At 46.5% G+C, this 27,562-nt stretch overlaps 1 protein-coding gene across 1 annotated transcript in view; it reads left to right on the top strand.

The window, feature by feature from the left end:
- The first annotated feature begins 5,566 nt into the window (after positions 1–5,566).
- Positions 5,567–27,562, top strand: part of LOC140899221 (leucine-zipper-like transcriptional regulator 1) — a 51,527-nt gene continuing 29,531 nt past the window's right edge. Inside the window, exons 1-3 of the mRNA XM_073314298.1 lie at positions 5,567–5,832; positions 6,569–6,738; positions 20,570–20,726. Of these exons, the coding sequence (XP_073170399.1) occupies positions 5,790–5,832; positions 6,569–6,738; positions 20,570–20,726 (370 nt within the window). The 5' untranslated portion in view covers positions 5,567–5,789. The remainder of the gene's footprint in view (positions 5,833–6,568; positions 6,739–20,569; positions 20,727–27,562) is intronic.

The raw sequence follows: 27,562 nt of genomic DNA, 5'->3' as shown, positions 1-27,562 counted from the left end.
CAACCAGCCCCAGGACTGATCCCTGGGGTACTCCGTTTGATACCAGCTGCCAACTAGACATGGAGCCGTTGATCACTACCAGTTGAGCCCGACAATGTAGCCAGCTTTCTATCAGCCTAATAGTCCATTCATCCAATCCATACTTTTTTAACTTGCTGGCAAGAATACTGTGGGAGACTGTATGAAAAGCTTTGCTAAAGTCGTATATCATGTCCACCACTTTCCCTATATCCATAGAGTCAGTTATCTCCTCACAGAAGGCAATCAAGTTGGTCAGGCATGACTTTCCCTTGGTGAATCCATGTTGACTGTTCCTGATCACCTTCCTCTCCTCCAAGTGCTTCAGAATGGATTCCTTGAGTATCTGCTCCAAGATTTTGCCAGGGACTGAAGTGAGGCTGTAGTTCCTCGGGTTCTCTTTCTTCCCTTTTTAAAATATGGGCACTATATTTGCCTTTTTCCAATCATCCAAGACCTCCATGATTGCCACGAGTTTTCAAAGATAACAGCCAATGGCTCTGCAATCACATCAGCCAACTCCCTCAGCACCTTGGGGTGCATTGCATCTGGCCCCATAGACTTATGCATGTCCAGCTTTTCTAAATAGTCCTTAACCTGTTCTTTCACCACTGAGGGCTGCTCACCTCCTCCCCATACTGTATTGCCCAGTGCAGCAGTCTGGGAGCTGACCTTGTCTGTGAAGACCGAGGCAAAAAAAAGCATTGAGTACATTATCTTTTTCCACATCGTCTGTCATTAGGTTGCCTTCCCCATTCAGTAAGGATCGCACACTTTCCCTGGCCACCTTCTTGTTGCTAACATACCTGTAGAAAGAAAAGGAGTACTTGTGGCACCTTAGAGACTAACCAATTTATTTGAGCATAAGCTTTCGTGAGCTACAGCTCACTTCATTGGATGCTTTTATGTAGCTCACGAAAGCTTATGCTCAAATAAATTGATTAGTCTCTAAGGTGCCACAAGTACTCTTTTTCTTTTTGCAAATACAGACTAACACGGCTGCTACTATGATACCTGTAGAAACCATTCTTGTTACCCCTCACATCCCTTGCTAGGTGCAACTCCAATTGTGCTTTGGCCTTCCTGATTGCACCCCTGTAGGTTCGAGCAATATTTTTATACTCCTCCCTAGTCATCTGTCTAAGTTTCCACTTCTTCTAAGATTCCTTTGTGTTTAAGCTCACCAAAGATTTCTCTGTTAACCCAAGCTGGTCACCTGCCATGTTTGCTATTCTTTCTGCACATCAGGATGGTTTGTTTCTGTGCCCTCAATAAGGCTTCTTTAAAATACAGCCAGCTCTCCTGGATTCCTATCCCCTTCATATTAGCATCCCAGGGTATCCTTCCCATCAGTTCCTTGAGGGAGTCAAAGTCTGCTTTTCTGAAGTCCAGGGTCCGTATTCTGCTACTCTCCTTTCTTCCTTTCGTCAGGATCCTGAACTTGACCACCTCATGATCACTGCTGCCCAGGTTGCCATCCACTTCTACTTCCCCTACCAATTCTTCCCTGTTTGTGAGCACCAGGTCAAGAGGAGCATGGCCCCTAGTTGGTTCCTCCAGCACTTGCACCAGGAAGTTTTCCCCCAAGTCTCTCCAAAAACTTCCTGGATTGTCTGTGCACTGCTCCATTGCTCTCCCAGCAGATGTCCAGGTGATTGAAGTCCCCCATGAGAACCAGGACCTGTGATCTGGAAACTTCTGTTAGTTGTTCCAAGAAAGCCTTGTCTACCTCATCCTTCTGGTCTGGTGGTCTAGCACATTCCTACCACATCATCACCCTTTAGAGTAGCAGCCATGTTAGTCTGTATCCACAAAAAGAAAAGGAGTACTTGTGGCACCTTAGAGACTAACAAATTTATTTGAGCATAAGCTTTTGTGAGGTACAGCTCACTTCATCGGATGCATGCAGTGGAAAATACAGTGGAGAGATTTTATGTACACAGAGGATATGAAACAATGGGTGTTACCATATACACTGTAACAAGAGTGATCAGGTAAGGTGAGCTATTACCATCAGGAGACAAAAAAAAACCTTTTGTAGTGATAATCAAGGTGGGCCATTTCCAGCAGTTGACAAGAACGTGTGAGGAACTTTGGGGGGAGGCAAATAAACATGGGGAGATAGTTTTACTTTGTTTAATGACACATCCATTCCCAGTCTTTATTCAAGCCTAAGTTAATTGTATCCAGTTTGCAAATTAATTCCAATTCAGCAGTCTCTCGTTGGAGTCTGTTTTTGAAGGTTTTTTTGTTGAAGTGTTGCCACTTTTAGGTCTGTAATAGAGTGAACAGAGTGATTGAAGTGTTCTCCAACTGGTTTTTGAATGTTATAATTCCTGATGTCTGATTTGTGTCCATTTATTCTTTTACGTAGAGACTGTCCAGTTTGGCCAGTGTACGTGGCAGAGGGTCATTGCTGGCACATGATGGCATATATCACATTGGTAGATGTGCAGGTGAATGAGCCTCTGATAGTGTGGCTGATGTGATTAGGCCCTGTGATGGTGTCCCCTGAATAGATATGTGGACACAGTTGGCAATGGGCTTTGTAGCAAGGATAGGTTTCTGGGCTAGTGTTTTTGTTGTGTGGTGTGTGGTTGCTGGTGAGTATTTGCTTCAGGTTGGGGGGCTGTCTGTAGGCAAGGACTGGCCTGTCTCCCAAGATCTGTGAGAGTGATGGGTCTTCCTTCAGGATAGGTTGTAGATCCTTGATGATGCGTTGGAGAGGATTTAGTTAGGGGCTGAAGGTGATGGCTGGTGGCATTCTGTTATTTTCTTTGTTGGGCCTTTCCTGTAGTAGGTAACTTCTGGGTACTCTTCTGGCTCTGTCAATCTGTTTCTTCACTTCAGCAGGTGGGTACTGTAGTTGTAAAAACACTTGATAGAGATCTTGTAGGTGTTTGTCTCTGTCTGAGGGGTTGGAGCAAATGCGGTTGTATCGTAGAGCTTGGCTGTAGACAATGGATTGTGTGGCGTGGTCTGGATGAAAGCTGGAGGCATGTAGGTAAGTATAGCGCCTCTAAACTTGACCGAAAGACTCTCAACAGGCTTTTCTGCAGTTTCATACTGGAGCTCTGAGCAATCATATACTGTTCTCTTACATACAGTGCAACTCCTCCACCTTTTCTCCCCCATCTGTCCTTCCTGAACAGTTTATACCCATCCATGACAGTGCTCCAGTCATGTGAGTTATCCCATGAAGTCTCTGTAATTCCAATCACATCATAGTTCCTTGACTGTGCCAGGACTTCCAATTCTTCCTGCTTGTTTCCCAGCCTTCTTGCGTTCGGGTACAGGCACCTAAGAAAACTAGGTGATTGCCCTGCTTTCTCAGTATGAATCAGGAGGCTTCCTGTCTTGTACCCTCCTCCTTGTGTTTCCTCTTGGTATCCCACTTACCTCAGAGCTTCGGTCTCCATCTCCCAGCAAACCTAGTTTCCCCCTTGTCGAAGCTCCCCGGTATCTCTGGGTCTCTGCGGTCCTCAAATGGCCGGCTCCCAGTGGTGCGGTCCCTTCTTGGGGCTTGTTGGGCAGCCTGGAGTCTGTCTGGAACTCTGCAAGCTGTGGTCCCGCCACTGGGGCCTGTAGCAACTTCCTGGAGAGAGCTCGCAGCCTGCGTCCTTCCCCTACAGCAGCCTGCCCAGACTGAGCTGGGCTGCTTTCTTTTACATGCTTTAGTTGGGGATTGGTCCTGCTTTGAGCAAGGGGTTGGACTAGTTGACCTCCTGAGATCCCTTCCAACCCTGATATTCTATGATTCTATGCTGCCTCCAGGCTGGGCATGCCCATCAGTGTGGGAGGGACGTTGCTTCCTCAGCCTGCAAAGCAGAGTTAACCCTCTCGGGGCTTGTCAGGGTTCTCCCACACACACTCTGAACTCTGGGGTACAGATATGGGGACCCACATGAGAGACCCCCTAAGTTATATTCTACCAGCTTGGGTTAAAAACTTCCCCAAGGCACAAATTCCTTTCCTTGTCCTTGGACGGTATTGCTGCCACCACCAAGTGATTTACACAAAAATTCAGGGGTCACTTGGAATCCCTATCCCCCCAAGCCCCTTCACCCCCTTTCCTGGGGAGGCTTGAGAATAATATACCAACTAATTACCTTAGCAATGTAAGCACAGACCAGACCCTTTATCTTTAGGACACTAAAATCAATTAGGTTCTTAAAAGAAGAACTTTATAATAAAGAAAGAAGTAAAAGAATCACACCTGCAAAATCAGGATGGAAGGTAACTTTACCGGGTAATAAAAAGGATTTAAAACACAGAGGACTCCCCTCTGGCCTCAGCTTTATAGTTACAAAAACAGGAATAAAACTACCTTTGTAGCATAGGAAAATTCACAAGCCAAAACAAAAGATAACCTAATGCATTTTCTTATCTTACTTACAAATTCTGTAATTTTAGATGGATCATTCCAGGTATGTTTTCAGGAGATGTTGAACCTGCTTGATCTCTCCCTCCATCCAGAGAGGGAACAAACAAAGAGAGCCACAAACAAATTCTCTTCAACCCCCCCCCCCCATTTGAAAGTATCTTCTTTCCTCATTCGTCATTCTGGTCAGGTTCCAACTAGGTGATTTGAGCTACTTAACCCCTTACAGATAAAGCGATTCAGTACAGCTACCAAGGAGGGATCTTATGCTACCCTTTTCTTTATATTTATGACAGGGCTGGTGCAAGGTAGGTATGCCCTGTCACAGGGAGCTTCATAGATCATAAAACAATAGGGTTAGAAAGGAACACAAGGGTCATCTAGGCCAACCCCTTGCCAAGATGCAGGATTTGTTCTGTCTAAACCATCCAAGACAGATGACTATCCAGCGCCCTTTTGGATACCTCCGGTGAAGGAGATTCCAGGAGCTTCAGCCAGGAGCTCACTTCTGGTGTGACCAGTGCTTTTGCAGGGAAGTGAAATGATCAGTCTGAGAATATCTGGATTTGGGGTCCTTTGGGTTCCCAGGTCAGCACCGGGTTGAGAGGGTAGGCTTTGTACCTCTGCTATGCTGAGATTGATAAGGGACAGATCATCCAAGAAAACAGGATAAAGCAATCCCAGGGCTGCACTAACTTGCACCCCTTGCTGCCTTAGCCCTCATGGACATTGTGGTACCTGGGAAGCATCAGGGTGCAGGACTGTCTCAACCAGGCCTTCCCCTGCCTCTGATCTGCCCGAGATGCCTCCTGTGCCAGAGGATCCAAACCTGTGTTGCTGTTGCGGTGTCTGTCATGGGGGCCTGCTGCACCAGAGAAGTTTACTGGGGGCCTTGCAGCCACTTTGCCGAGTGTACATGCAGTTGTGCACAGAGCGCAGAGGAGATTTTCCAGCATCTGATGGACCTCTTCAGGGGGAAGATGGGACACTTCATTACTGAGCTCTGTGGTTGAGGCTCTCTTTATTTTGAAATGCAGGGAAATTCAAAGATAAATGTCACAAAGCCAGTTCAGGGCATGAAGGGACCCAACTCCACAGCACATCGCCAGGAAGTACAGTGCAAAGCCATGTAGCTACATACATCACAGTCTCACAAATGCACACCCACAAACAGTTTGTTCCTGGCAAACCAGCCCTTGGACACACCCAGACCTTTGCTTCTTTGTTTACTGTTTTTCTATCCCATTAGAAATCAAAGCAAGAGATTGAAGAAGAGGGACAAGCACTGTCCCAGAACGAGGGGATTTGTGGCAATGTCAAGCTGTGCTGCCTGCAACCTCTGCTGGAAGTGACAATCCGAGAAGCTGAAGCTCAGCCCTTTGAGGTGCTCATGCAGTTCCTGTACACGGATAAAATAAAATACCCACGCAAAGGTAGGACAGCAGGAGGAGGACTGTGTGCAAGCCAAACCTGGCCCATAGGGTCTTTTAAAAAGAAAATGAAAATTGAATATTAGCAATTTGTGAGCAAATCTTTATACTTATCACTGATGCAACCGCTGCTGGAATTCTGAGTCCAGTTCTGTTGTCCACAGCTCAAGAAGGATGCTCAAAAATCAGAGAGGGTTCAGAGAAGAGCCACAAGAATTATTAAAAGATTTGAAAACATGATTTGTAGTCATAGATTCAAGGAGCTCATTCTGTTTATCTTAACAAAGAGAAGGTTAAGAAGTGCCTTGATTACAGTCTATAAGACTTACATAGGGAAAAAAATATTTAATAATGGGCTCTTCAGTCTACCAGAGAAAGGTATAACACAGTGCAATGGCTGGAAGTTGAAGCTAGACAAATTCAGACAGGAATAAGGCATACATTTTTAACAGTGAGAGTAATTAACCATTAATCACTGACCATTTTAAAGTCAAGATTCGATGTTTTTCTAAAAATCTCCTTTAGGAGCTATTCTGGGGAAGCTCTGTGACCTGTGTTAAACAGGAGATCAGACTAGATGATCATAATGCTAATCTCCCTTGGTTCTGCTATCCGAATTACTCAAGATGGCATCAGAAATTGGGAAAATTTCTGACCCCACTGGACATCTTTGAAGAACCTTATATTAGAAAGCTCTCTAGAGCTGTGGAATGACACTGTTTCCCTTTGTGATGTACAGGTCATGTGCAGGATGTACTACTTATCATGGACGTGTACAAACTAGCCCTGAATTTCAAGCTCTCGCGACTGGAACAGCTCTGCCTCCAGTATATTGAAGCATCTGTAGATCTACAGAATGTGCTCATTGTGTGTGAAAATGCTAACAAGCTTCAACTGGATCAACTAAAGGTAAACACTGAATTTCACTAACAAGGTTACTGATAAAAATTAAAGAATTAAAGCTCAGTATAGTCACTGTAGACATTGACTCATGGACAAAACATATTATTGTTGTTTTGTGGGTTTTAAGGCTTTGACGTTGACTTTGAAATTGGTAGCAACTTAAAATTCCACCTGGGGGTCAGCATCAGCATTAAACTAGACTCCCTTCCTCCCGCTTCCTATGTCTTTAACATTACAGAGTTTGGTTGACCTAGGGCTGCATACGTTGACCTAGCTCTGTAAGTGTCTACACTAAAATGTAGCTCCCACCAATGTAAGTCACCCACTACAGCGACCTAATAACTTCACCTCTGTGAGAGGTGTAGGTTGATGTAGTTAGGGTGATGCAGTGCCGGTGTGGACACTGAGTTACGTACATCGTCTGTTGGCTGTCAGCCCTGGGGTGGGGGATGTGGGGAGCTCCAGGTGTCAGTGCCCTCCAGTGCCCCACACAGTTAAGTCAGTGGAAGCACTCCTGGTGAGAATGCGCTCCGCCGACAGAAGGTGGACATGAACCACCATTTTAATTACTATGGTGGCTATACATCGATTTAATTTTGTAGTGTAGACATGCCCTAATGCAGCAGCTGGAACAGCTACTGCCCTAAAAACATCTCTTTACCTGAAATCCCTTTACAGTTCTTAGGTGGTTGTCATGGATTCCCAGAGTCTGATCTGTGTCTTAGCCTTTAACCAGTCTACTGGGAGTCCCCTTTACTGTGCTGGACCCCTTGGATCCCCAGGGTTTTCCAGGGGCAGGACCATGGTGTCCATGACTCCACCTCTCTTTCCCTGTGGCTCCCTTCAGGGAGTCCAGCTGAGGCAGACTCCTGCAAGAGATTTCCCCTTCCAGAGTGCAGTGCTCTTAAGTAACTGCAGCAACACCAGGCAGCCTTTCTCCAGCAAGGTAACCTTTATTAGTCGCCTGGAGCACAGAAAGTCTTTGGGTTAGTATGAGAGTGACAGACTTATGATAGAGTCCATGTTGGTGGAGCCGGGGCTTCATCCTGCTCTGCTGCCTCTGAGCTCTATCCTACTGTCAAGGATTCATGTTTGGTCATTGAGGTTCCCATTTTTTTTCTGGACCCTTCATTGCTTTATGCTAATTCCAGCCAGCTCTTGATGGCACATTCTTACCACCCCAGACAGCCACATGACCCAAGCCTCTCATGCCTCCTGCTCTGTTCCAGGAGAAGCATGTTAACCCTTCTGCCTCCTGTGCAGTAAGGAGATGCATATAGTTCACAGAAATATTACAGAAAATTCACACATTTGTCACAGGAATTTATCTCTACTAAAGTTTGTCTGGTTTCTTAAGCTCATTTCTTTTTCTCTGTTGTTAGCTCTTCAAGTATGTGTCAGTGTAGTCCCACGGTAGGTGTGCACAAGCCTCATGTGCAGAAGATCAGATATTTTGAATAGCTCCCACACAGTGGTGTAAAGGGCAGAGCAGCCACAACCCCCCTCAGTTCCCCCTACTGCCTTAGGAGTGAAAAGGAATTTGGCAAATCTCTGACCTGCAACTCGCTTCAGACACTTTAAGCCAGATCTTTCAAGATGCTTAGTGAAGAATTCTTACAATCAAATTTGTTCTCTAAAGGATATTGATTGGTGACATCTCCCCACCCCATGTGCAACAGGGTAAAATGCTTCTTGCCAGCTCCCATGTCTTGTGACAGAGTTCAAACCCTGCCCATCCTGCAATGAACAAGGGAATCCTGTCCCTATCATGGACAGACAAGCCAATGCCTCTCTTGCTTAGGAGAGTGTCACATCCTGAATAATTCCTTTGTGTGCAAGAACTTCTCCACCAGGACCTCCAAGTCTAGGAATGCATGGTTCAAGCTACATGTACTTGAGCAGTCCATACAGATCACTTTGGCCCCAGATGTGACGATTATGACCAGAGTGAGGCTGGTTAAATTAGCGTCGACCAGTGATCCCTTGAATACTCTTCAAACTCCAGGATCAGGCAGTGGAAAGAAGGCAAAGAGGACACTGGCAGAGTTGACACTAATGATGTCAACCGCCTCTTAAGAGCTTGGCACTATGCATCTTGGCATTGACAGACTTGGCATTGGTAAATCGGGTGCTGAGAACTTTGTCTTCCTTACTGGCTGCTCCAACTCAGCGAGTAAACCTGGCATTGCATCCACTTATAAACTGGACGCCCACTGATGTAGCCTGTCTGAGCATAAACCTAGCTCCAAGACCGAAGGGAACTCCCATATGGAAGACATGGGATGTTTCTCCAAGGAAAAAACCCTTAAACGGTTGGGCAAAACAAGATACCTGCCACGATCCCAGTACCAATGCCAGTGATGAAGCCAAGGAAGTACATCAGTTGGCCCCATTCAGTCCCTCAGTACTGTCCTTCAGTGAGGAGATATATTCCTCCTCACTCTTGCCAGTGTATCCCTTCTTGCTGACATTGAACAGAAATCTCTCTTCCGTGCCATTGGAGAATGACTTCAAGGAGGATATTGGGGAGCCCACATTTAGAGCACCACCTCAACCGGCTCTGGAGTGCCATGGGCCAACCAGCCCCAACATGGTCAACACCCATAAATATGCCACCTTGTTTGGCTGTATTGACATGTGAAGGAGCAGTTTAGCGTCTTCTACAATGTAGAAAAAGGAATATAGATCATGCTTCCTGATGGCTTCGCTGACTAGCCCATCCACAGAGGAATGAGAGGTGGGCCCACAGGAACAGGAGATGTTAGAGAGACAACAGTGAGCCCCGACATCCCCCAAGGAATCCTTCTCACCACCAGACAAGGCAGAGACACTAGCACGCACCCTGGCTACAGATCAGTGATTCTCAAACTTGTGTACTGGTGACTCCTTTCACATAGCAAGCTTCTGAGTGCAACCCCCCCACCATTTATAAATTAAAAACACTTTTTAATATATTTAACACCATTATAAATGCTAGAGGCAAAGCGGGGGTGGCTATGTAATAACCTCATGACCCCCTGAGGGGTCCCGACCACCAGTGTGAGAACCCTTGCTATAGATGATTCTAAAGCCTTCCTGGACCTCCTGTCCTGAATTGTGGAGACCCTTGATACAGAGGCTTGGACTACACTATCAATTTATACCTGCCTGTGACAAAGTTCCTTCTCTGCCTTGGTGGGTCCTGCGCTTATTGGTGGCTTTGCTCACCTCAGAGATTCACAGGAGCCCTCAGTTTGGCCACTTTTGCTAGTGGCTCAAACCTGCCGTTCACTCAGCTAACCTCATCACTGGCGAGCGTGGGGAAAAGGAAGGAGAACAATCCCTGCAGCCTCTGCTGATCCACCTAGTGGGTCGGGGGAGAGGCCAGGGACCATACCCTCTAGTGGAACCCACAGTCCAGGTCAACTCCTCCTGTATCCAACAGGGAGTTGGGGGAATGGGGTGAACCTGAGCCCGCCCTCAACTCTGGGTTCCATCCCAGAGCCCTGTGGATCACAGCTGTCTACAGTATTTTGTATAACACCGGTGTAACAGCTACAACTCCCTGGGCTACTTCCCCATGGCCTCCTCCCAACATCTTCTTTATCCTCACCATAGGACCTTCTTCCTGATGCTAGATAGTGTTTGTACTCCTCAGTCCTCCAGCAGCACTCCCTCTCACTCTCAGCTCCTTACGTGCCCCTCACTGACTGAAGTGAGGTCTTTTTTTAAACCAGGTGCCCTGATTAGCCTGCCTGTCTTAAGGGATTCTAGCAGCTTCTTAATTGGCTCCAGGTGTCCTAATTAGCCTGTCTGCCGTAATTGGTTCCAGCAAGTTCCTGATTGTTCTGGAACTGCCCCTGTTAGCTTACCCTGGGAAAAGGGACCTGCTTAATCTGGGGGTAATATGTCTGCCTTCTGTTACTCTCCTGTAGCCATCTGGCCTGACCCTGTCACATATTCCCCCTCCTCCCCCCGTTCAACACCGCGGGGTTGGGCAACTTGGGATGTCAGGCAGTGTACCCGTGACAAGCCATTTGCATTGCCATGTGGCTTCCAGCCCGGTGTTGTCTGGTGAATTGAAAAGGTTGTTGGGGACAGGAACCATCTGGTCACCCTTGCGTTCTTCTTTTTATTTCATTGCATCCACTGGCGGGATGCATGGTTGGTCACAAGGGTAAACCGTCGTCCCAGCAGGTAATAACATAGTGTTTCCATGGCCCATTTCACAGCAAGGCACTTTGTCTCAACCACTGCATGCTTCTGCTCTCTCGGGAGGAGTTTCCTGCTGAGGTAGAGGATCAGGTGTTCTTTGTCTCTGACCATCTGTGACAGGACAGCTCCCAGTCCTACTTCAGATGCATCTGTTTGTAAAATGAACTCTTTGTTGAAGTGTGGGGCTGTAAGCACGGGGTTACTGCAGAGGGCTGTCTGTAGATCCATGAATGCTTTCTCTGCGGCATCTGTCCACTTCACCATGTCTGGACCCCAAGCTTTTATCAGCTCTGTCAGGGGACTTGCTCTGGTGGCGAAATGGGGAATAAATTGCCAGTAGTACCCCACCACAACCAGAAATGCCTGGACTTGCTTTTTCCAATTTGGCCAGGACCAATTTTGGTTAGCCTCCAGTTTGTTTATTTGGGGCTTGGCCATGCCCCTTCCTACAATGTAGCCAAGGTATTTAGCATTGGCAAGCCCTATAGCACACCTGCCTGGGTTGGCTGTAAGGCCGGCCAGTCTTAGTGTGTCCAGTACCACTTCCACCTTTTCCAAGAGGGTCTCCCAGTTGGGGGTGTGAATAATCACATCATTCAGGTACGCAGCTGAATAACTGGTATGGGGCCGTAGGAGCTTGTCCATAAGACGCTGGAAGGTGGCACGTGCTGCATGCTGTCCAAAAGGAAGAACAGTATATTGAAACAGACCCTCTGCTGTAGAGAGTGCCATCTTTTCTTTGGCAAGGGGAATCTGCCAGTATCCCTTTGTTAAATCAAGGGTGGTCAAAAATTGGGCATTGCCCAGGCGGTCAACTAACTCATCAATGCGGGGTATGGGTTATACATCAAATTTGGATATCTCGTTCAGATGGCGAAAGTCATTACAAAATCTAGTGGTGCCATCAGGTTTGGGCACCAACACAATCGGGCTCGACCACTGACTGTGGGTTCCAACATGCTTTTCACCTCTGCCTTGATCTCCTCCCTTTTTGCCGCTGGGACCCGGTAGGGCCTTAAAGTTATCTTTGCCCCAGGGTCTGTGATAATGTGGTGATATGCTTCCATGGTCTGGCCTGGTTTGGTTGAAAACACATCCTGATACCATCTTAGTTAGCTCCTTCTGGTTCGGTGTCAGATCAGGTGATATCTGCCTATATCTACCTGCACATGTAGGTTATTTCCCTGGTTCGGGGCCTCTTGGGCCACTACACATGCCTCTTGCTGGTGCCAAGGTTTCAAGAGGTTGATGTGATAAATCTGTTCTTGTTTCCAGTGTCCTGGCTGCCGCATCTTGTAGGTTACTTCCCCAATGGGTTCAACCACCTCATAGGGCCCCTGCCATCGGGCCAAAAGCTTGCTTTCTGCCGTGGGTACCAACACCATCACCCGATTCCCCTGGTTGGAACTGTCGGACTTTTGCCTGGTGATTATAATGGGTTCGCTGGGCATCCTGCGCCTTTTCCAAATGTTCCTGTACAAAAGGGGTGACCCTGGCTATCTGGTCTCGCATCTGCAATACATGTTCAATTATATTTCTCCCCACATTGGGTTCCTCTTCCCAGATCTCTTTGGCGATATCTAGTATGCCACAGGGGTGGCACCCGTATAATAACTCAAAGGGGGAAAACCAGTTGTGGCCTGAGATACCTCCCATATGGCGAACATAAGGTAAGGTAGTAGGGTGTCCCAAACCTTCCTGTCCCGACTTACCACCTTCTGTATCATAGCCTTGAGGGTTCGGTTAAACCTTTCTACCAGCCCATTGGTCTGTGGATGATAGACTGAAGTTCTCAGGGTACGTATATGGAGCAGGGTACAGAGGTCCTTCATTAGCTTCGACATGAATGGGGTTCCTTGGTCTGTTAATATCTCCTTTAGTAGCCCCACTCGGGCAAAGATCCCCACCAGCTCTTTGGCTATCATTTTAGAGGCCGTGCTCCGCAGGGCGATGGCTTCTGGTTAGCGAGTAGCATAGTCCAAAACAAGAAGTATAGGTGGCCCCAGGCTGTCTTCTCCAGGAGTCCCACTAGGTCCATGGCTATTCGCTCGAAGGGGACCTCTATGATGGGAAGGGGTACTAAAGGTGCCCTCAAGTGGGGATGGGGACTGTGCAGCTGACACTCTGGGCAGGATGCACAGTACCTCCGCACTTCTTCGTGTACTCCGGGCCAGAAGAAGCGTCGCACGACCCATGCCAGGGTCTTCTCTGCCCCCAAATGCCCCCCAAAAAGATGACTATGGGCAAGATGTAATACAGCATTCTGGTGTTTTTGAGGTACTAGGATCTGCTGTACCTTCTGCCCCTGTACTGGTGCGACCCAGTACAAGAGATCCTTCTTCATCATGAAGTAGGGTCCTGGTCCCTGGGTTTTCCCTTCCATGGGGACCCCATCTATTTCGGTCACCTCCTTCCTAATGTTGTCATACCTTGGGTCTTCAGCCTGGTCCCGTCCAAAATTTTCTCTCCTGGGGCTGATCTGCCCGAGATCTAGGGGGCCAGTCTCTGTCACCTCTACTGGGTCAAAGGCATTAGGGTGGGGGTCAGACGTGGGTGCGTCTCCCTCCTGGGTGGCCTCCTTTTCAGCTGCTCGTGTCCGCCTACCTAAGAGAGCGACCCTCTGGCTTTGGGTCAGTATTCGGGTTCCCAAGGCCTTTGCTGCCCTTCTTTCCCTTTTCTTCTTTCTATCCTGCCTGGGAGTGGAGAACAAATCTGGGGATATTTCAGAGAAGATTGGGGGTTGACAGTCTACTATGGATGTCTCACTAACTTCAGGGTTTCCCCCTTTCTCCAGTCCCCCTACTGGGAGTAAGTCTCCAAACCCTGGAAAGTCCCTCCCTATGAGCACCGGGTATGGGAGTTTAGGGACTACACCTGCTGCTACCTCAGTAGTGTTCTCCTGGATTTCAATTTTTACTGGGATGGTGGGGTAATAACTGTCCCATGGACGCATGTCACCCCAGTGCGCTTTACCTGCAGCAGATGACAACACTTCACAAGCTTCCCTGAAATAAGCGTGATAGCACTCCCCAAATCAACTAGTGCCGTGGTTTCTGCCACATTTAGTTTTACTGGTCTGGTGTATATATGCAGGGTTAGTGCAACCCCCACCAGGTGAATTAGGGAGCATGTGTCTGCCCAGTTCCCCAGGTTACACTGCATAGGCTCCTCGGCATTGGGACACTGTGCAGCTATGTGTCCCCACTCCCTCAGGTGTAACATCTGTATGGGGCCCTAGGCATTGCCCAGTCTCTCGGTTTGGGCAGTCTAATGATACTATCCTCTTTCCCCTCAGTGCTCCAACTGTTTGCGGCTTCTGATGGGTCTTCAGCCTCTCTCTTTTTCCACTAGGCCCTCCTGGGGGCCCAGTTGCCCAAGCTTTGGGGCTTGGTGCTGCTTGTTTAACCCAGGGTGCCTTAAGATGCTTTAACCTTAAGTGGTTGGGTCAGTTCCCTTGCCGTCCTTTGCCTCTCTACTGGTGCAACAACCTCGTCATAGGTGGAGGGTTCATTCTGGCTTACCCAGACACAAAGGTCTGGCGGTAGTCCCCTCATGTATCGGTTGATGGCTCCAGGTGTCCTAATTAGCCTGCCTGCCTTAATTGGTTCCAGCAAGTTCCTGATTGTTCTGGAACTGCCTGTTACCTTACCCAGGGAAAAGGGACCTGCTTAATCTGGGTGTAAACAGTACGGGCTTCTCCCGTCAACATAGCTATCGCCTCTCTGGAGGTGGAGTACCTACGCTGATGGGAGAAGCTCTTCACTAAGTACTACAGTGGGATGTAAACCTTAACACACTTAAAACTGCCTTCACCAAACAAGGACATTCCACCAGAGAAGTAGATTGCATCATGGAACAGGCCATACAAATACCCCGAGAGAACCTGCTTCAATACAGAAATAAAACCCCCTCTGACTGCACACCAGTAGTTGTCACTTACCATCCCACACTGGAACCCATATAAGATAGCATTAAATATTCACAACCCATACTCTATGGGGTCCACATTCTGAAAGAAATCTTTTCTGAACCCCTCTTCTGGCCTTCAAACACCCCCGCAGCTTCTCCAAAATCATCATTAGAAGCAAGCTCCCCACAGACCAGGACACATCAATTCAAATCTTTACCAGACCCCTGCCAGAACAACAGATGCAAAACCTGTAGACATATCTCCATGGCTACGATGATTGACACCCCCTCCCCAATACACCTTTCAAGATCTGAGAGTCCTGCAACATGTGGCATACCTTATCTGGTGCACTAAATGCCCCAGTAACAACTATGTGAGTGAAACCAGACGGGTACTGTGCTCTCGAATGAGCTAACAGAAAAATCATAAAAAAAGAAAAAAACACCACGTGGGTGAACACTTTTCAGAAAATGATCACTCTATCTGACTTCTCAGGAAATCTTCACATCTTCAAAAGAGACTACTGGGAGCTTAAATTTATAACTTTGCTAGACCCTAAAAATCATGGACTAAATAGGACTCTAGATTTATGGCTTATTACAACAATCTCACCAACAACCCACTAACAACTTCTCTGACAAGTTGCCTCCCCCCGGCCTTTCCCCCCATGACTGAAGGGTTGTTAACAGGCCAATTCACCTTTAATGGTCCCTTGCAATATGGTGTCCAGAAATAGACATATATGCCACAGATCAGAACAAGAAATGCCGTGTGTTCTGCTCCAGAGGGGTTTTGAGTCCAGGCTTTCTGTAGTCTCATAGGCAGAGGGGCTCATGTATGCCTTCTGCCAATTCATTTAATACCAGGGATCCTGAGGGAACTCGGACAAGGTTCAGCCTCAGTTACTATGCTAGACCCAGCGTGGCCCAGACAGCTCTGATACTCTGAGCTGATGAACCTATCAACACACCACTTGTTCTATCTGACATGATTTTGCAAAACAGAAGTGAGATCTTTCACCTCTTTCATCATTACATCTGACAGTGTGGTTGTTGGCTGATTAACTGCCTTTGAAAGGAGCTGTTCAAATGAAGTCCAGGACAGTTTGGTACATAGCAGAAAAACCTCTACTATACTGAGAAATGAAACAAAATGGAAGAGGTTTTCTATTTGGGCTCCAAAACATTTCCCTTGTCAATTCCTCTTTCTGCTACTCAGGACTGTCTGCTAGCTCTAACACATTTGGGGCCATCCATCAGATCCATAAGAGTACATTTAGCAGTAATAGCTGCATACCATCCTCAATTCAGGGTTATACTGTATCTTCCCACCCTACAGTTGCTAGATTCCGTAAGGGTTTTATTCATGTTTTTCCACCCAGACCAAGGGGCTCCTCCTTCCTGGGACCTCAACACAGTGTTAACTGTTTAGTGGGACCTCCTTTTTAGCCACAAGCAACCTGCTTTTTTGATCAACTGTCTATGAAGACTGCTGTCAAAGTTTGACTCAGACTCACAATTTATCAGACCACTCTGTTTTATTAGCAAAGCTGCTCTGCTAATACATTTAGAGTGGGGCTTGTGTCTCTTAATTTATACTGTTTTTGGAGAACAAGTTACAGAGAAGTTACAGACAAAAGAAGAAAAAAGATTTTAGTCACCACCCTTCGAGATCCCTGAGACCAGTCACGTATCTTCAATTACCTGCCACCCTTAACAATCTCCTTTAACAGCTTCCAGTTAACTTAACTAATTGCCCTTCACACCTTCCATTCTGATGCCTGCTTCTTAGACTTGCTGGCTCTGTCTTAATTGCTTCTCCATTCAAAAGCTAACTGTCCCTACATGTGCTCCCTCAGATACTTTGTAACATGTTTTGGCATGCCCTCTCATATACAATGTATCCAGCATGTTCCCTTATACAACGCTATACTTATATAATGTTATACTTCCACACTGCTTACATCAACTCATAGGTTAGGGGACATGCAAGCCCTTATGGATGGTCCACCTGACATGACATTCCATAAAGATAGGCCTCACTCCAAATTCCTGCCTAATGTTGTTTCTGATTTTTATTTAAATCAGTTGCTTCCCTGCCCAGTTTTCTCCCTCAAGTGCTACTCTCACACCAGGGGGAAGCCAAATGGCACACCTTTTGACATAGTAGGGCTCTAACATACTACCTGGATGGGATCACATCCTTCACAAGATCCCACAGACTGTGTGTAGCCTTTTCAGATAGGGTTAAGGTTCAAGCCACTTCCACCCAAAGGTTGTCCAAATAGATAACTAACTATATTAGATCCTGTTATGAAGTAGCTAGGGTAGATTTCACTTGGATGTTTTGGGGTTCACTCAGGCCAGACAGGGGTTTGATCAATATCTGCCTTTTAACCCTGGGTGTCTTGTGACTGTGCAGCTTTTGTCCAGAGCTTTGACCCCAACAGCCAGCCAGCAGCCCACAAGGCTCACTTTGCCTTTGCCCAACTTGGTTACTTCAGAAGAAGTCTGCTTTTCTGAAGTCCAGGGTCCGTATTCTGCTGCTTTCCTTTCTTCCTTGTGTCAGGATCCTGAACTCGACCATCTCATGGTCACTGCCTCCCAGGTACCCATCCACTTTTGCTTCCCCTACTAATTCTTCCCGGTTTGTGAGCAGCAGGTCAAGAAGAGCTCTGCCCCTAGTTGGTTCCTCCAGCACTTGCGCCAGGAAATTGTCCCCTACACTTTCCAAAAACTTCCTGGATTGTCTGTGCACCACTGTATTGCTCTCCCGGCCGACATCAGGGTGATTGAAGTCTCCCATGAGAACCAGGGCGTGTGATCTAGTAGCTTCTGCGTGTTGCCTGAAGAAAGCCTCGTCCACCTCATCCCCCTGGTCCGGTGGTCTATAGCAGACTCCCACCACGACATCACCCTTGGTGCTCACACTTCTAAACTTAATCCAGAGACTCTCAGGTTTTTCTGCAGTTTCATACCGGAACTCTGAGCAGTCATACTGCTCTCTTACATACAGTGCAACTCCCCCACCTTTTCTGCCCTGCCTGTCCTTCCTGAACAGCTTATATCCGTCCATGACAGTACTCCAGTCATGGGATTTATCCCACCAAGTCTCTGTTATTCCAATCACATCATAATTCCTTGACTTTGCCAGGACTTCCAGTTCTCCCTGCTTGTTTCCCAGGCTTTGTGCATTTGTATATAGGCACTTGAGATAACCCGCTGATCGCCCCTCTTTCTCAGTGTGAGGCAGGAGCCCTCCCCTCTCACACACTCCTGCTCGTGCTTCCTCCCGGTATCCCACTTCCACACTTACCTCAGGGCTTTGGTCTCCTTCCCCCGGTGAACCTAGTTTAAAGCCCTCCTCACTAGGTTAGCCAGCCTGCTCGCGAAGATGCTCTTCCCTCTCTTCATTAGGTGGAGCCCGTCTCTGCCTAGCACTCCTCCTTCTTGGAACACCATCTCATGGTCAAAGAATCCAAAGCCTTCTCTCCGACACCACCTGCATAGCTATTCGTTGACTTCCATGATTCAGTCTCCTGTCTCTCTCAGGGATGCAAGAACTATGTTAGTTCTGTCTCCTGAGTTCAGTCTCAGGATAACCCCCACTCGATTTAGCTTGATGGCTTTGTTTAGTGCTAATATGTAAACTAAGGCTAAACAAATTTGTTAGTCTAAGACAAATTGGTTTATTGGCTTTACCTGGGCTAGACCATCTGGTCTTAAACATGCTCTAATAACGTTATAGAGAACATTTATAATTTCATATATAATGTTACATATGTTTCACAAACATATGTAACCACTTCCCCTCTGCCCAGTGGGTGCTCGACCCCCTGGCCCTGCTTCTTCCCACCCCTGCACCGCCCTTGCCCCACCCCCATTCCACCCCCTTCCACCAAGTACCCACCCCTGCCCTGCCTCTTCTCGGCCTCCTCCCCAGAGCGTGCCACATCCCCATTCTTCCCCCTCCCGGAAAGTCCTTAGCACCGCCAAACACCTGTTAGGCGACGGGCAGGCTGGAAGTGCTGGGAGGGAGGGGAAGGAGCAGGGACGCAGTGCACTTGGGTGGGGGGAGGAGAAGGAGGTGAGGATTGGGGAGGTTGGCTGCTGGTAGATGCGGAGCACCCACTAATTTTTCCCCATGGGTCCTCCAGCCCGGAGCACCCAAGGAGTCAGCACCTATGTTCACAATTATATTATTGACCAGGGTGGTGTTAGCTTTCAAGGCATGTTTTGTACAAATGTTATTGCAGTAATGCTTAGGATGTGAATACATGTGTGCCTTGGGTCACATTCACCCATGCTCATGAGAGCTCATTCCACCAGAGCTCAGGCGGTTTCTTCAGCTTCTATATGAAACATCCCTATTTCAAAATTTGCACGTCAGTGATGTGCGGATCAGTCCACACTTTTACCATGACTCGTCCTTAGTTGAAACTTCAAGATCAGACTCCCACTTTGGTAGAGCTGTCTTGCATTCATTATTTAATTAGGACTCCAAGAACCCATAGTAAGGTCACTGCTTGATAGTCATCAGAAGTGGAATCTGTGTGGACAGTCACTTGAAGAAGAAGGAACAGTTATTTACCTTGTAACACACCTTCAAGGTGTGTTATTCACATGGCTTACACAATCCACTTCCTTTCTGTATCTACTGTTTCCTGCTCTTCTGGGATTGTGTATTGGCAAAGGAACTGAGGGATCATTAGGCCTACTCTGTCCTTTATGGGTACATTTACACTGCAATAAAAGACCCCTGAATTAGGCTCATGGGGCTCGGGCTGCGGGGCTATAAAATTGCAGGGTAGAAGTTTGGGCCTGGGCTAGAGCCTTTGCTCTGAGACTCTGTAAGAGGGGAGGCCTGGGCTCTAGTCTGATCCTGAATGTCTGCACTGCCACTTCTAGTCCCGCAGCTGGAACCCCATAAGCCTGAGTCAGTTGATCCAGGCTCTGAGACTCAATTCTGTGAGTTTATCATTGCATTGTAGACGTATTGTATGTCCTCAGGTGTGAGGCATGAGAATGTCCAGGGCACAGACAATGGATACTGTTGGCCAGAAAGAATCAAATTTCACACATACAGGGTGCATGTGCCCCGGAAGTGAAATCTAGGTGGACAACACCTCTTTAAGAACTATGACAGGTTTCAGAGTAGCAGCCGTGTTAGTCTGTATTCACAAAAAGAAAAGGACGACTTGTGGCAATTGGTTAGTCTGTAAGGTGCCACAAGTCCTCCTTTTCTTTTTAAGAACTATGGTTACCGTAAGATATCATTCTTTATACACGGATGAATATGTTACAAGATGCTACACATCTGAACTAAAGGTTTGGAATAAAAATGTGTGATGTCAAATATAGCATCATTTGAGAGATTACTTGATTGTGTAAGCACAGTGTGTCATCACACATACACTTATGTGGGTAGAGGCAAGGTTGTGCATTCAGCCTTAACTTGGGCATTCCATTTTGAGTGCTTAATTTTATGCATAAATAATGTTGCATTGACAAAGCTTTTTGTATTTAATATCAGAAAGAATAACCAAGATTATGCTATCACGTGATACTGATTTCTCAGGATTCTGGTGAAAAACCATTGAGTTCTCTTCTCATGGTTAATACTGTTGGGAATCTTCAGTGGGGATTTTGGAATGGATGCTTTGTAATGGTTTTTCTTCTGTTCTGTATAAAATTACAGAATTTCCTCAGATGAGACTGTTTTTCGCTTTTTAAGGAACACTGCCTGAACTTTGTGGTTAAAGAGTCACATTTTAATCAGGTAATAATGATGAAGGAATTTGAGCATCTTTCCTCATCCCTGATAGTGGAGATAGTACGAAGAAAACAGCAACCTCCTCTTCGAACACATTCCGATCAGCCTCTGGATATTGGTAATGTATTTTCCTTCCTGAACTAATAATCACACTGTTTTCTTGAGACTCTAACATGACTTGGGCATTGTCTACACTCAGGAATAGCAGATTACTCGCCATTGATTGCTCAGTCTAGCGTCACCCATACTGCCTCCTAAGTGCATACAAGGACATGCTAATATTTGCACCGGCTAAGCTTCAGGATTGCTGACATTCTATCAGAAACAGAGCTGATCACAGTGATTCCCATTTGTGACCTTTGGGCTCAATTGTTTCTACTGACTATATCTGATAATGAGTCCTGAGAAAGCTCCAGCTAGTCGCAATACAACCTGGCTGCCCATTTAAGGTCAGCTCAAGGTAATGAAAGTCCTCCATTGGATTGGCCCTAGGTACCTAAGAGATCACCTCCCCTTCCACAGCCACAGCCTCCTGCAAAAGGTGTGTTCCATGGGAACAGTGAAACCATCAAGTAATAAATAGTGGGAGGCTCCTGAATGCAGAAGACAGAACTGTCACAGGAGCAAGACCTAGGTTGTGGAACTAATTCCCCCAATAGGTAAGAATGACCACAGGACCCACTGAATTAGGAAAGAAATGCAAATTCATCTCTTTGCATTATCCTTCCCTCGGTAAGGTTTAAATTCACCCATGCTCATATGTATGTGCACGCTCCAGCTATTTTTCTCATAAGGGCTGGGAAGGAAGGAAAGAAGGAAGAAAAGAGAGTTTGCTATAGTTTCTTCTATTTTTAAATACTTACAATGGAAAGCCATTCAGGTCCCTAGATAGACACCTCCTGATCCCTAGTGACATGTTCCACAGCTGGGAGCCCTCTGCTAAAATGTTGTTTGCCCCTGCACTCCATTAGCTGAAGTATCCCTGAAGAGCTGTATAGAGAAATGTGCTCCATGATGTGGACCATACCATTCAGCTTATTTCATAGAATCATACAATATTAGGGTTGGAAGGGACCTCAGGAGGTCATCTAATCCAACCCCCTGCTCAAAGCAGGACCAATCCCCAACTAAATCATCCCAGCCAGGGCTTTGTCAAGCCTGACCTTAAAGACTTCTAAGGAAGGAGATTCCATCACCTCCCTAGGTAATGCATTCCAGTGTTTCACCACCTTTCTAGTGAAAAAGTTTTTCCTAATATCCAACCTAAACCTCCCCCACTGCAACTTGAGACCATTACTCCTCGTTCTGTCATCTGCTACCACTGAGAACAGTCTAGAGCCATCCTCTTTGGAACCCCCTTTCAGGTAGTTGAAAGCAGCTATCAAATCCCCCCTCATTCTTCTCTTCTGCAGACTAAACAATCCCAGTTCCCTCAGCCTCCCCTCAGCCTCTCCTCATAAGTCATGTGTTCCAGTCCCCTAACCATTTTTGTTGCCCTCCGCTGGACATTTTCCAATTTTTCCACATCCTTCTTGTAGTGTGGGGCCCAAAACTGGACACAGTACTCCAGATGAGGCCTCACCAATGTCGAATAGAGGGGAACAATCACATCCCTCGATGTGCTGGCAATGCCCCTACATATACATCCCAAAATGCCATTGGCCTTCTTGGCAACAACGGCACACTGTTGACTCATATCCAGCTTTTCGTCCACTGTAACCCCTAGGTCCTTTTCTGCAGAAGAACTATTCCTTGGAAAATGTTTGTCATCTTGACACCTGTGAGAAGTGGGGTGGTCAGAGAAAGGCCAGAGCTTAGCATTGTGAAAGGGAGGGTGAGCTAAGTCAGTCTGCAATTTATAAAGTTTCCTCTGATGAGACTGTTTTTCATTTTTTAAGGAACACTGCGTGAACTTTGTGGTTAAAGACTCCAGAGGGGAGAGGAGGATGGGTCATTCCTGCTGCAGGTCTGATGAGGCAGGGTGGTAGGTTGAACCCCACTTTGGGGCTAAGAAGATTCATGGGTTTGACCTATGCCCTGCTGCAGGCTTCAGGATAGGAGTGTCAGTGCACACTAATTACTGCTACCAGATTAAAAAGAGTGATGGGGCATAATAAGCCTGCTGTTGAGGCCCTTATACCAATGGCATGTGTGGCAGAGCCTGTATGTAACAGGATAGCCTGTGTCCAGAATCAGGGCATGGGCAGTAAAGTCCAGTGGTTAGAGCTTTAGGTGGTGGAGCCTGAAGCAGGTGAGTTGGTAGCTGGGGTCTGGAGCCTAGGATCAATCTGGAGTCAATAGCCAGGAGCTGTAGCCAAGGGTTAAGCTGGAGTCAATAGCTAGGAACCATAAATGAGGCAAGAAAGCAAGAATGATTAGGGGTCTGTCTCAGCAGCAGTTCAGGGATCTGGATTGGTGCACATACAACTTCCTGGAACTCCCTTCAGGCTTAAATAGTAGGTCTGGGACAATCAGAGATATAGGGTGGGGCTGCCAGTCGTCAGTACCGTGGGTGGCACTCCCCACAGTGACTGGTCTCCTGGGATGCCTTCTGGCAGTGTGGAAGGGCCACCTGCTTGGCCTCCAGCAGATGTGGTTTCAAGTCCCATGAATCCTTACATTGCCCCTCTTCAGGTGTGCCCTGGGGCACTGAACACAAAGGCCATAATGGTTCAGACCAAAGGTCCATCCAGTTCAGTATCCTGTCTACCAACAGTGGCCAATCCCAGGTGTCCCAGAGGGAGTGAACCTAACAGGTAATGATCTAGTGATCTCTCTCCTGCCATCCATGTCCACCCTCTGACAAACAGAGGCTAGGGACACCATTCCTTACCCATCCTGCTAATAGCCACTTATGGATTTAACCTCCATGAATTTATCCAGTTCTCTTTTAAACCCTGTTATAGTCCTAGCCTTCATAACCTCCTCAGACAAGGAATTCCACAGGTTGACTGTGCGCTGAGTGAAGAAGAACTTCCTTTTAGTTTTATTAAACCTGCTACCCATTAATTTCATTTGTTGGCCCCTAGTTCTTATATTATGGGAACAAGTAAATACTTTTCCTTATTCACTTTCTCCACCCCATTCATGATTTTATAAACCTCTATCATATCCCCATCCTTAGTCTCCTCTTTTCCAAGCTGAAAAGTTCTAGCCTCTTTAATCTCTCCTCATGTGGGACCCATTTCAAACCCCTAATCATTTTAGTTGCCCTTCTCTGAAGTTTTTCTAATGACAGTATATCTTTTTTGACATGAGGAGACCACATCTGTACACAGTATTCAAGGTGTGGGCATACCGTGGATTTATATAAGGGCAATAAGATATTCTCTGTCTTATTCTCAATCCCTTTGTTAATGATTCCTAACATCCCGTTTGCTTTTTTGACTGTCGCTGCACACTGCGTGGACGTCTTCAGAGAACTATCCGCGATGATTCCAAGATCTTTCTCCTGATTAGTTGTAGCTAAATTAGCCCCCATCATATTGTATGTATAGTTGGGATTATTTTTTCCAATGTGCATTACTTTACATTTATCCCCATTAAATTTCATTTGCCATTTTGTTGCCTAATCATTTAGTTTTGTGAGATCTTTTTGAAGTTCTTCACAATCTGCTTTGGTCTTAACTATCTTGAGCATCTGCAAACTTTGCCATCTCACTGTTTACCCCCTTCTCCAGATCATTTATGAATAAGTTGAATAGGATTGGTCCTAGGACTGACATCACTAGTTACCCCTCTCCATTCTGAAAATTTACCATTTATTCGTACCCTTTGTTCCTGGTCTTTTAATCAGTTCTCAATCCATGAAAGGATCTTCCCTCTTATCCCATGACAACTTAATTTACAGAAGAGCCTTTGGTGAGGGACCTTGTCAAAGGCTTTCTGGAAATCTAAGTATACTATGTCCACTGGATCCCCCTTGTCCACATGTTGTTTGACCCCTTCAAAGAACACTAATAAAATATGATCTTCTATGTGCCTGACAATTTTATTTTTTACTATTGTTTCAACTAATATGCCCGGTACTAATGTTAGACTTACTGGTCTGTAATTACCAGGATCACCTCTAGAGCCCTTCTTAAATACTGGCGTTACATTAGCTATCTCCCAGTCATTGGGTACAGTAGCTGATTTAAAGGACAGGTTACAGACCATAGTTAATAGTTCTGCAATTTCACATTTGAGTTCTTTCAATACTCTTGCGTGAATGCCATCTGGTCCCGGTGACTTGTTACTGTTAAGTTTCTCAATTAATTCCAAAACCTCCTCTAGTGACACTTTAATCTGTGAGAATTTCTCAGATTTGTCACCTACAAAAGACGGTGACAAAAGATTGTCATGCCAGGTTTTTGTGGGTGACATTAGTGAAAGTCTTTTACAAGTTCAGGGGCATGAATGTTACTGGCAGGCTCCCAGTACTACTCTTTGGGGCCATAGCCTTCCCAGTCTACGAGGTACCACAATAATCTGGAGCCCAATCCTCAGACGCCTCGTTGCCCTGAACTGGAACTAGTAAGGTGATGGCTGTGTTCAGTCAGGGAAGAGATTTTCAGTGGGTGCTTTCAAGAGGGAAATATGGAAGACTGGGTACAATTTGAGGTTGTGGAGTTTGAAAGCAACAGTTGATTTTCTGATAAATATATAGGGTCCAAGCAATTGGTGGTCTAGCTTGAGAGATGGCCTGCCCATGTTGCAATGCTTAGCAGATAACCAGATCTTCTGGCCTACATAAAAGATCAGTTCCTCCTGTCTCCGGCAGTCTTCTTAATGTCCTTGACATGCCCCGTTAGTTCTGGAATGTGGTGGATCCTTAAACTAAGTTGGTAGCTGACGGGTTTGGGGAGGCTGCTGGTAGTTAACATAGTTAACAAAAAAAAGAGCTTCGCTCGATCTGCTGGCAGTGCTTCTACTATTGCAGCCCAATATGCCGTTAGCCTTCTTGGCAACAAGGGCACACTGTTGACTCATATCCAGCTTCTTGTCCACTGTAATCCCCAGGTCCATTTCTGTAGAACTGCCGCTTAGCCAGTCGGTCCCCAGCCTGTAGCAGTGCATGGGATTCTTCCATCCTAAGTGCAGTACTCTGCACTTGTCCTTGTTGAACCTCATCAGATTTCTTTTGACCCAATACTCCAATTTTTCTAGGTCCCTCTGGACCTATCCCTACCCTCCAGTGTATCTACCTCTCCCCCCATCTTAGTGTCATCCGTGAACTTGCTGAGGGTGCAATCCATTGCCTTTAGGCAGTGACTCCACTCTTCAAATGTGGATTTAATCGCAAGCAATTCCTTATAGAGGATTTTGTACTTTTTTTCTGTGTGTTTTAGCTTCCATGAGTGTTATGTGCAGCAGGTGCTGGGGCCCGTGCATCTGAGAGAGTGTGACCTATATGGTCACATTAGATGCATCGGCTTCCACTAAGAACTCTCTAACTGAATCAGGATGCACCTAAATAGGAGCAGTGGTGAAGCTGATTTTGAGCTGTTTGAAGGCTTCGTGAGCCTCAGATAACCAAACAAATTTGACAGTCTTGCAGAGGAGGGATGTCAAGCCAACTGTTCACTGTGAGAACCCTGGAATGAAGTGGTGATAGAAATTGGTGAAATGTAGGAAACACTGCACTTCCCAAGTACTCCTAGTTGTAGACAGCTTTCATCTTATTTGGCTTCATGCAGAGCGCATGTACCCCAAAAGCTCTGCAGAGGATTGGTTGAAGGTTCACTTTTCCAGTTTTGTATATAGACTATGCTGCTGCTACCTCTCCTGGCCGGTCCTGATGTGGTGTTTGTGCTGCCCTGGATTCTCCAAAAAGACAAATATAATCTAAATAGACAACAATTTATTGATCCAGAATGTCCCTAAATACATCATTGATGAAGTGTTGCAAGATCACAGGGACATTACCAAATGTTCAGTCCAAAGAATATTACCAGGTATTCAAAGTATCTGTAACAAGTTCGCAAAGCAGCCTTCCATTTATCCCTGGTCTAGATGTGTATTAGATTGTATGCCTACCAGAGGTCTTGTTCGGTGAATATCCATGAGTATCTTACATCATCCAGCAAGTCAGAGATTAAGGACGGAGGGTACCAGTTCCAAATTATCCATTGGTTCAAAGCCTCATAGTCTCTAAAGAGGTGCAGAGTCCTGTCTGTCTTCTTTGCGAAGAAGGCCAGGGTCCCTGCGGGAAATGTTGAGAAGCAAATAAACCCTTGGGCCAGGTTTTCTTGAATATTTGCAAAAGGAGCTACTGGTTCTGGTTCGGACATCGTGTAAATATGGCCATAGGGAACCTTCACCCCAGGTTGTAGGACAACAGGGAAGTCATAGTCTCAGTGCAGAGGCAACATGTCCACATTCTTTTTTTGAAGATGCCTGCATAATCCTAGTATTTATCAGGAATGTGGGGGGTCGGACCCAGGCGTGGTTTGGTTTGGCCAGTTGCTGTGAGCCCCAGCACACGTGGAGGTGCACTCAGTATTGCCTGGGACTGACCCCTGGACGTGCAACTGTTACTATGGAGGCAGGCCTGCTGACATGCTCAATGCTGAAATGCCGGGGATAGATCACACTGAACTGCAGGATTACATGGGGTTCCTGAATTATTGCTTCCAGGGGCACTGTCTTAGAATCATAGAATCTCAGGGTTGGAAGGGACCCCTGAAGGTCATCTAGTCCAACCCCCTGCTCGAAGCAGGACCAATTCCCAGTTAAATCATCCCAGCCAGGGCTTTGTCAAGCCTGACCTTAAAAACCTGTAAGGAAGGAGATTCTACCACCTCCCTAGGTAACGCATTCCAGTGTTTCACCACCCTCTTAGTGAAAAAGTTTTTCCTAATATCCAATCTAAACCTTCCCCACTGCAACTTGAGACCATTACTCCTCGTTCTGTCATCTGCTACCATTGAGAACAGTCTAGAGCCATCCTCTTTGGAACCCCCTTTCAGGTAG

Source organism: Lepidochelys kempii, chromosome 16 (assembly GCF_965140265.1).
Source record: "Lepidochelys kempii isolate rLepKem1 chromosome 16, rLepKem1.hap2, whole genome shotgun sequence".
Taxonomy (NCBI): domain Eukaryota; kingdom Metazoa; phylum Chordata; order Testudines; family Cheloniidae; genus Lepidochelys; species Lepidochelys kempii.
This window is presented reverse-complemented; position numbering and strand designations above follow the sequence as displayed.